The sequence below is a fragment of the Rhinopithecus bieti genome, unplaced genomic scaffold, assembly GCF_001698545.2.
Source record: "Rhinopithecus bieti isolate Rb0 unplaced genomic scaffold, ASM169854v2 scaffold_2827, whole genome shotgun sequence".
Lineage (NCBI taxonomy): Eukaryota > Metazoa > Chordata > Mammalia > Primates > Cercopithecidae > Rhinopithecus > Rhinopithecus bieti.
The window spans coordinates 1,593,605-1,604,195 of NW_016804135.1; the positions used below are offsets into that span (position 1 = coordinate 1,593,605).

Below are 10,591 nucleotides of genomic sequence, written 5' to 3' on the forward strand. Positions count from 1 at the left end.
GGGGAGGGATTGCATTGGGAGTTATACCTGATATAAATGATGAATTGATGGGTGCTGACGAGTTGATGGGTGCAGCACACCAACATGGCACAAGTATACATATGTAACAAACCTGCACATTATGCACATGTAGCCTAGAACTTAAAGTATAATAATAATAATAAAAAAAAAGGTTGAATTTGTTCTGATGTTACAAGAAATGTCCAGCTCTCTGGGCTGGTTCTTAGATACGCCACAAACTTACAGGAAGACCTGGAGAGCCAACTGGACCTGGGGGCCCAGTTTCACCTCTCTGCCCCTGAGGACCTTCAGGGCCTCGCGCCCCTGTAGGACCTGCTTCTCCCTAAAAGGGTGCAAAGGGAAATGTTAATTTAAGAAGAATACAAGAGTGACATTGTACAAAGTTGACTGCTTATTTGGAATTTTACATTTGAAACCCAAATATTTAAAGAGGCCAAGGAGGATTACAAGAGATATGTGCCCAACCAAGCTTAAGGAGTGTACTCACTTTCCCATTTCCTTCTTAAGGGATGATGCTAGTGGCCTCTTCACTAGGAATATTCTCCATATCCAATCTCCAGTTAGAGAAGCCCTACACCAGGGTTACCTTAAGTTCCCTCTCCTCTGAACCTCCACAAAATCTGGAATTTTTCTTACCACATCTGTCAGAATTTATACTTATTACATATTAAACAGTTAAGATAATCTAAGTTCATAAAGAAAAACTAGAAACAGACCTACACCTCATGCACATCGAGTTACTCAAAGAATAAGATATTCTTAAATTTTTGTTATTTAAGATATTTATCAAAGAATAGATATTCTTAAATCTGCATGGTTTACTTTTAATATGTTCTTCCATAAATACTCAGGTTATTCAAGCCCATTTCTGTATAAATAGTGTATACATTCAGACTCTTCAACACAAATCAAATGAGGGAGAAAAACTGACCAACCCACTGTGTTTAAAGGGGTTGTTTCTGTTCAATGTAAAGCTAGACATTTCAAGCCTAGCAATTTACTACACAATTAAAGCTTCATGCAATCGTTAGAGGATAAATCATATTATTTTCCAATTTTTATAAAGCAACCTAATATCAGCTAAAATGTGCTGCAAGATTCAGACAATAGTTTTCCAAATGTGTGAGACTCACTGTAAAAAGTCTACATAAAATTTCATACCATCATTACAGAACACGAAATTGTTTCCTTGCTATATAAGCAATATAACAAATCATATTTCAGAGTATAAGATTTCAGTTGTAAAATTCAGTTCCACTGACCTTCAAGAAAGCATTTATCAGCAAAGTGAAAAACATCTGGACTACAAATGTCTAATCAACTTAATTTTGGCAACCTTATAAGCAAAGTACCATCTATTTTAAACCAAAGAAACAACACTTCTTTGATAAGAATTAAAAGATATTTTTAAACTGCAACATTAAGAGCAGAGTGAAGTGGTTAAGGTAACTTAATAGCTCCCTTTATTTCAAGCCAAGATAGTGAGTCCAGCTGGCAAATAAAAATGCCTAGTTGAGTTTTAATTCATATAAACAATAACTTTTAGCATAAGTTTTTCCCATGCAATATTTGGGACATACACATACTACACATGTATTCTTTGCTTATCTGAAATTCAAACTTCACTTGGCTTCTGTATTTTATCTGGCTTATTATGTATCTATGTGGATCTAATCATAAAGGGGCCTGGAAAACCAAAATTCTAAGCCTTAGGAATCTCATCAGTATCGGTAAAGCATATTGAATCTCTGTTTCACTTCATTGAAATGCAAAGAACTGGATTTAGAAGTTTATTCTTTAGTCAGAGAGCAGAGACCATGGCAGAACTTTGTAGGAAAAGCAGGATCCTGTCCAAAAACAAAGATCCAGGAATTTTATGGTGGAGAGAAGCAGGAAGGAAAAGACAGAAAATTTCTAACAGAACAGTTTTGCTAGATGTTTGAGTTTTATTAAGCAATTTTCAGTAGCCAACAACCAGTACCACAAACACCCAGGAGGAGAGAGAAGTAACCAGAGTGAATGGTTGGGTTGTGTAAACTATGATTGCTAGTGAAGTTAAAGTAAATCCTATGAAAGTTGGAGTATAAACCTCTTTCTGCTAATTCATAGATCTGTGAGTATTTCCTTAACCAGAACTCAGCCTGGGGGCAGAGGGTCTCACAAAAAGAGGGAAGGGATTTTGCATGTTTTGACAGGGGTATACAGAGAGTCTGGGCCAGAGTCTGTGGTAGTGACATTATTAGGACTTCAGGGACAAGATTAGATTCAGAGGAGACCCAAGAAGATCCCACCCACTTGAGTTCACACTGAGTTCTCAGTGAACACGGGGAAAGGAATTAAGGCACCGTTTTCAAGCAGCAGCATCCCCATAGCACCGTATTTGAATATGTCATTAGAGAGAGCCTAAAGAATAATTTGACTTGGTGATTCTCACATTTTCAAGGAATATCTGAAATGTCAGCTACAGACATTTTTCTTAAAGTCCAATTTGAGTAGCACAACTAATAAGAAGCATGAACCTACATTTAGGGTGTCCTCTGCATCAGGCTCTATGTGATGGGTTCATGTAGATGATGTCACCTAATCCTCAACAAAATTCCATGAGAAAACAAGGTTTGGAGGGGCCAGGTGACTGTCTGTGACTGCAGTCATTTTTGTACAGCATAATCTTGTGCATAATCTCTTCAGGATGAAGAAAGTCATTGCCAAAGGGAAACATGGCATCAGGGGGAATCAGATGTGTTATATTGCTTATGACTTGAAAGAGGTATTCTGAATTAATTCACCAGTTTATCTAATGTAATCCTAATGTCCTTCTACTGTCGTCCTTGAATTTATCTGAAAGTACTGAAAGAACCAATTGTGACTCACTACAAATGTAAGTCATCCCACAGAATACTTTAATCATTCCTACATGGGGAGCCAAATATTCTCTATGTCCACTCCTTTAATGGTTGCATAGACTTGGGTTGGGGGTCTGGGGGAGTGCAGAGTAATAACAAATGTTAGGTGAAAGAACAGCCTTTTGACAGCATCTAATTTATTTTGACCTACTATTGTTTGGAACCTTCTGTTGTTTACTACTTCCAAGTACTCTATTCAAGAATAGAGAATAGAGTTCCAATTCAGTTTAAAGCTCCTATTCCTTAGAGCTGTTTTGATTGGCTGGCATTAGAGTCCTAACACATCAGGTTCTTTGATATTATAAGGGTACAATTATAAGTGATTCTCCTTTAATTATATTTATACAGTTAATTTCATTTTTTCATTTATCTTCTTCCATGTAATAATGAACAAAGGGCATACTCTAGGCTCTTTCCTTAGTTAAAAGTAACTTCCACACTTTTCAATTAATTAAATGTCATTCTTCACTTTGGGGCTCATGTAATCATGTAGAGTTAAATACTGTATATTAACATTAACGTCTTACCTTCATTCCAGGATTTCCTGGAAAACCAGAAGAGCCTGGTATCCCAAGAGGACCCTATTAAAAGAAACCAGAAAGGTAATCAGACATGTATTTAATTAGTATCTAATTAGGTCATTTTTAAGTCTTTGGTGTCATTTTGTATTTGACACATAAGAATAACCTGCCTTTCACTTTAAAATTACAAAGATAATAGTCTAATTTCATTATAAGTACCTTTCAACATCAATCTAAAGTAATGCTAAAAGACATATCCAAGGTATTAAATATAATTGGATTACTCAAATAGCATATAGGATTAAATCAATCACAAACATAAAGTGTTTCAAACAATTGCCTCTTGAGAGATGTACTTTCTTTGTGTCAATCAAATAATGTAGTTTTTAGAAAGTTTTATTTTATATCAAAATCTAGTACTTTGTTCTATAAAAATGATGCTTAAGAACCACCTGGAGGCCAGGCGTGGTGGCTCACGCCTGTAATCCCAGCACTTTGGGAGGCCAAGGCAGGCAGATCACCTGAGGTCAGGAGCTGGAGTCCAGCCTGGCCAATGCGGTGAAACCCAGTCTCTACTAAAAATACAAAAATTAGCTGGGGGTGATGGCGGGTGCCTATAATCCTGGCTACTTGGGAGGCTGAGGTAGGAGAATTGCTGGAACCTGGAAGGTGGAGGTTGCAGTGAGCTGTGATCGCACCATTGCACTCCAACCTAGAGTGAGACTCCATCTCCAAAAAAAAAAAAAAAAAAAAGCCTAGATATTTTAGAGAGGTTTTTCAGGCAATAACAAGTGGATATTTATATTACCCTCCATTTGGAAAGGCATGCATAGAATTTAAGCCATTGATTAAAAGACTAAATTTAAAAGAAGTGAGTATAAGAGGAATTCTAGTACAGATTATTCTGACTCTTCAAGGACTGTACTTTAATCCCATCAGTTTTGAATTAATAAAAGCCCTTTCAAAATACACTTATTTTTTCATCCTATGTTTTCTTTCCTACTTATGAGAAACAAGGAAGAAAAGATCCCTGGGGCAAATGATTTCAATTACTATAATTATGCTTTACTTTTGGCTAATAGCTTTAAATTTTTTTCTTTTTTGATCATTCAGTCTTGGCCCATGTTGACCATGAATATTTCCTACAATATCTTCTCTCTTTCCCTCATAATATTTTCTTTCCTTGGTGTTTTGTTAGCATAATTTACCTTGTAGAGCTTGACTCAACTTTTCCTATTGGAGTAAAATAAAATTGTTCTACGGACTATTTATTTAGGAGCATTTTCAGTAGCAACTTCGTGCTCAATTACTACATTAAAAAATGACTAGAGATAACATTCTATAAATATATTTGTGCTATTATAAAACACCACTTTTTGGTTTTCTGCAGCAGCTATCCACATTAATGACCCTATGGAATCATCTGTAGAGCTTTAAAAAATACTGATTTCTGAGTCTACCTCTAGAGATTACGTTTAAATTGGATTGGACATCAATATTTTTAAGTTTCCAGGTAATTCTAATGTACAGCCAAAGTTGAGAACCACTAATTTCATGATGAACAGATAAAGTTTACTACATGATGCCTACAACACAACTATGTACATTTTACTAGCAACCAGTGTTAATCATATATGAAATAATTTATTCTAGATACCATTATATCTTCCTTTTAAAAGTCAGGGCACTGCTATTAAAATCACATAATTGATGGGAAAAGCACATGTATAACAAATTGCTCTAAATTTCAGAAAATAACTTTATGTCTTGAAGCTCTTTTTAAAAATTAAATTAGTTTTATTTTGCTTGTAAAGATATAATTTAAGTGTCCTTGACAGAATAGTAGTAGAGACCTTGATCCACAGCACTGTTTCAACTAAAATCTACTTCAGCTCCACACATCTCTTAGGATCCTTTGTACCTCTGGGTAACTCAGCAGTTAATGAGCAGCAATTGAGGCTATTCACATGGGAGAACTATTGCAAGTAAGGGAATTTAATAAAGGGAATATGTTTGAAATGTGTCAAATTTAAAATATTTGCCTTTGTTTATAATTTACAATTCATTCTTTGTTTATAATTTACAGATGATTCTTTAGTCTTAGCCATCTTCATTTCATCATCCACATTACCAGGAGATGATCTTTCTGGTCATAAAGTTCCTATGTTTAAAATCTCTGAATGATCTCACATTAATTACAATAGAAAAGAACTCAAAAGTCCTTTAAGTGTGTAAGTATAGCCCTTCATGATCTAGATCTAGTTATTTAGCTAATTTGCAATAGCTAAATAAGTGTCCAGATTTCCATCTTCAAGCGTGAATTAAAGGTTCATAGTTACAGAGGATTACGTATGAAATACTGCAAGATGGTCTGAAGCAAAATACAATAGCCTTGTCCATACTAAGCACAAAAAAGCACAGTATACAAAATATTGGTACACGTTGAGACCTCATCATTTCTCATTCCGTGTTACACTTTTACTCCCACAGCTGTATGTATTGCCTGTATGTTAAAAATTTCCAAAACTACATTTGAAATTCAAATTTCTATCCTGAGCTCCACTCTTGCAAATCTAATCACAAAATTGAATTCATTTATTCCCATTCTAAACTCAAACCCACAAATGGTATCCTGTTCCTCTTTCTTTATTTCCAATTTCAGATAAATTACATCATCCATCAAACACTTTAAACCAGAAATCTACTGGGTCATGTCCATTAGAGTTGTTAGCTCACTGACTTGCAGTCGGCCTCTGTTACTACCATAATAAGTTTAGTTCACATCTTTGTAATTTCTTTCTGGAATTATGCCAGTGGTATTCAAACTCATTCTTTATTCTTAGCTGTCTTCATTTTATCTTCAAACATTACCAGCAGATTATCCTCTGGTCATAATGTTCTTATGTTTAAAATCCCTGAATGATCTCACATTAACTATAGAAAAAAGCTCAAAAACCGTTTAACATGGTAAGTATAGTCCTTCATGATCTAGCTCCCGCCTCTGAATCCAATTTTGCCTTCCTGGAATTTTCTGAGCCCACTGTGTTTTCTCATCTATATATCCTCTGGCCAATGCTATATTCTTGCCCATTTTATATATTAAATACTTATCTTTCAGGACTTGACTTGAAAGTTGTTCCCACACCTTAAGTTGTCTACTATATTATGGAGTTAACAATTATGTTACATAACAATATGAATATCTCTCTGTTCCTTAATAGAACAGTGTGGAAGAAGTACTGTGTGTCCATCAGCTTTTTATTCCAAGTGTCTGGAACATGGTGAGTGCTCTGTAAATGTTTCTGAATATACAAATGGAAGAATGCATGAATAAATTAATGAATTAATATGAAAGTAATATAACTCACCATTGGTCCAGGTTTTCCAGGCATACCATGTGCACCTCGTTGTCCCTAATTAAGAGAAAAAGGACAAGATAGGATAAGATTACATTTTATACTACATTTTCTCATAATCTATTTGCTTTATAAAAAATTTCCATGTTACAAATTGAAGAATAAATATTAAAGTTAGCTGGCAATAACCCTCACTCAGTTAATAGCAATATAAACACATTTACACAAGCTGATATGGTAGTCATAAATGCATCTATCCTTATAGCAATAAGAAATAAAATCAAGATTGAGAAAATGAAACTGATTAAAATGATTCTTTTTAATGTATCATCTTCTTACATATGAACTCAGAGACAATGAAAATTTGAACACCTCAATATTCTTAATAGCCAGATTAACTCAGAGAAGCAATGTCCAGAAAATAAAACACACAGAAAGAGATAAGTTATAATGAATCCTGTGGGTTTCACCCAGGGCTCCCTTAAGTACTGAAGTATTCATCCTGTCAGCTGGAAATATAACCTGCTGATGGCTCGCTATTGAGACATTCCCTAGGAATTGCCCTCAGCTAAAGGGAATTAGCTCTCTCAAGACTGTACTCTTTCCTTGGTCAATGCAGGGATACAAAGCATTGGCCCTTATTTGAGACAAGTCTGCAAGAGCCATCTCAACTCCATAGTTCCCCTGAAATTGACTGAGATCTCTGTTGCAATTGCAACACAATTCAATTTCTCCCTCTGACAAACCCTGCTTTTATTCATTCCTTCAAAAATAGTTTCTAAGAGTACTCACCAATAAATTTCCTGTACTGTATACAAGTCACTTTCCTGTGGCTGTTTCCTAGGAAACCTGACCTAAGACCCTAACACCATTGATGCCAGAGTGGTTACAAGAAAGCAAACTCTAAAATGGGATTTTTAAGTTGGATTTCCCACTGGTCAGCTGGTGACAGTCAGAGTATGAATCATCCTTGGCATGCTGCGATGGCACAACGGCAAATATTGTCACCAATGGTGAACAGAGATATTTTAAGGGAATGGGATAGTGGTGCAATATCTCGGGCATTTGAGAAGAATTAAGAAAATAACAATTATAAAGTTGATGGAATTGCATGGGTCTTGTATAGTGTATCTATTGGAGAAAGATACTAAAAGGCTGATGGTGATTAATCACCAATGCAAGACTCCTTGGCAGCATTTTTTTTTAATTCTCACCTTCTGCAACCAGAAAGAAGAAAAAGCTGAATAACAGGCCAAGCACAGGGCTTAATGCAAGACTATGAGAGCTCGTGGGATGGTTGAAATCTCAAACCTAGAAAGTCTGTTATGTCATGGTCAGGGTCCTGGATTGAGAGGAGTGGGACTCTGAGATATGGCATTAGGATATGTGCATCAACACACTGAAGAACTTCAGCTGGGCCTGGTAACTTATGCCTGTAATTCCAGCACTTTGGGAGCCTGAGACAGGAGGATTGCTTGAAGCCAGGAGTTTTAGACCAGCTTGGGCAACAATGTGAGACTCCGTTTCTTCAAAAAAAATTAGCCAGTATTGGTGGCATGCGCCTGTAGTCCCAGCTATTTGGGAGCCTGAGGTGAGAGTATCACTTGAGCCCAGGAGTTCAAGGCTACAGTGAGCTATGATTGTGCCACTGCCCTGTAGCCTGGGCAACAGAGTAAGACCCTGTCCTCAAAATTTAAACGAAAATAAAAGAACTTAAAATCTCAGGTCCATCTAAAGTCACTGGGCCTAGAGAAGTGGCCCATTCCCCCCATTAATAGTTGGTACTTCTCTCTTGTTGAAGCTTCTACTTTGGCAGACAACTTAAGCCTCACTTCTGTACACCAGACCAATAACTAGCACTACTACTTTTTTAAAAAGGTATCATACACCAAAGCACCTATAAGACCTAAACATCAGGTAGAGGTGGGATCTGAGAAAGAATGTATGGATCTTGGTCCTGAAGGCACTGTATCAAAAATCAGAATACAAAGTTGGAAACCTTTAATGATGTGGATATGCTGTCTCATGATATGACAATTTAACACCCTGGTAAGAACCCTGAGAAATAGTGCTAACATGGGAGACAGTTCTTAGAAATGTGGGAAGAGAAATAGCCCATGCTGGGGCAGAAATGTCAGACCTCCCTTGGCAGACAGTAGAAGAAAGCACAGAGAAGTGAGCATACTATATTGATAGATGATGTTAGCCTGGATAAGCCAATAGCTGACTATATTCTATAATATTCTCTATATCCCCTTAGGACACTCTGCTTACTAAACTGATATAGAATGGCCTGGTGAGAGAGCCTTACACTTTCCAAATCAGGGCCCTGAATCTGGTACTGTTGAGTAACTCTGAGTTGGTTGTCCTCTATGGGCTGGAGGTAATAGCAGAGACAGTGTAAACCTGGGATTGCTAATAGTAATGGTGATGATCGGATCTTGAAATAATAGAGGAAAGGTGACAGTCCTTAACTCTCTAAAGCAAAGTAGGTGCAAAGTAATGAACTATAAGTTTGAAATATTAGTCAGCATAGCCTGACCTTCAGAGAGTTGTGAAAGGAATAATTAGAATATGCCTCCTATACAGATTCAAGTTACATAAATAGTCTGCAAGAGTATTTCTCAATCTGTATAATTAAAATGAATCAAAGACAGGTGATCAGGAGACTCAGCTCTTTCGAAGACTGCACTCAGAGTACCCACCTTTTAGGAGTATGAGGAACATAAAATAAAATGCTTGGAAGAATTCTTGGCATACAATAAGGTTTTGATAAATGTTTCTTATTATTGTAATTTTATTACTATATCCAAGTTTGTGTTTTTCTATGGACTATATTCAAAGCTGCTATATGTATTCATTATTTTCTTAATTTTTGTATTAAAGTAGACAACAAATGTACTGTGGCTGTATGTTAACATTAAAAGCAAAGGGAAGGTTGTTCAAGAATTCTCTGTACTTTATTTTCAACTTTTCTGTAAAACTGACTTTATTCCAAAAGGAAAAGAAAAAAAAAAAGGTGACCAGTACTGTTCATTTCATTTAAAAGGCAAGTTCAGTAAACTAAATCTAAAAATGAATTGAAATATACATCTCAGCAGTATAAGTAAAAACAGATATACTTACAGGAGCACCCTGTGGCCCAAGTCTCCCTCTCTCTCCTGGCATTCCCCTCGGACCCTAAGACGATAGAGAAGAAATATCTCTTGAAGCACCTAATTTGAAATGTAGGGTAGTCTGACTACCCCACTCAATCCAATTGAGACTCAAGATAATTGGCCACCAAGCAGTAGTATTTCCAGGGGCAATGTTGGGTTTGAAAAACTCTCCCCATTTGGAGATAAATAACCTATCACCCCTTACATAAATAGATTTCACTTAACTGGCTTTAATGGGCTGAATATACAATAATCTTGATTTGATCACTGAGTATAGCAAAAGAATAAGGGCATTCAACTGGTAAGAGAAACAATGAAATGTAGAAAGCCTTTTCTATTAGAAGGGCTCAACTCTCTTGTGCTTGTCTATCAGTTAGTAATCAAGATTATTTTACCAGCCAACTTATGCTCTCCATTTTTTATTTTTCATTAAAACATTCTCTTGTTATAATCTAAAAGGCAAGGAAATATAACCTTAGAAATTTAAGAAACAGCCCTTTGTCAGATGAGTAGATTGCAAAAATTTTCTCCCATTCTGTAGGTTGCCTGTTCACTCTGATGGTAGTTTCTTTTGCTGTGCAGAAGCTCTTTAGTTTAATTAGATCCCATTTGTCAATTTTGGCTTTTACATT

The 10,591-nt window shown here is 36.1% G+C and overlaps 1 protein-coding gene across 1 annotated transcript in view; it reads right to left on the minus strand.

The window, feature by feature from the left end:
* The window catches only part of COL5A2 (collagen type V alpha 2 chain), a 169,781-nt gene that overhangs the window by 43,330 nt on the left and 115,860 nt on the right, over positions 1 to 10,591 (minus strand). Inside the window, 4 exon segments of the mRNA XM_017865465.1 lie at positions 245 to 343; positions 3,452 to 3,505; positions 6,814 to 6,858; positions 9,928 to 9,981. Of these exon segments, the coding sequence (XP_017720954.1) occupies positions 245 to 343; positions 3,452 to 3,505; positions 6,814 to 6,858; positions 9,928 to 9,981 (252 nt within the window).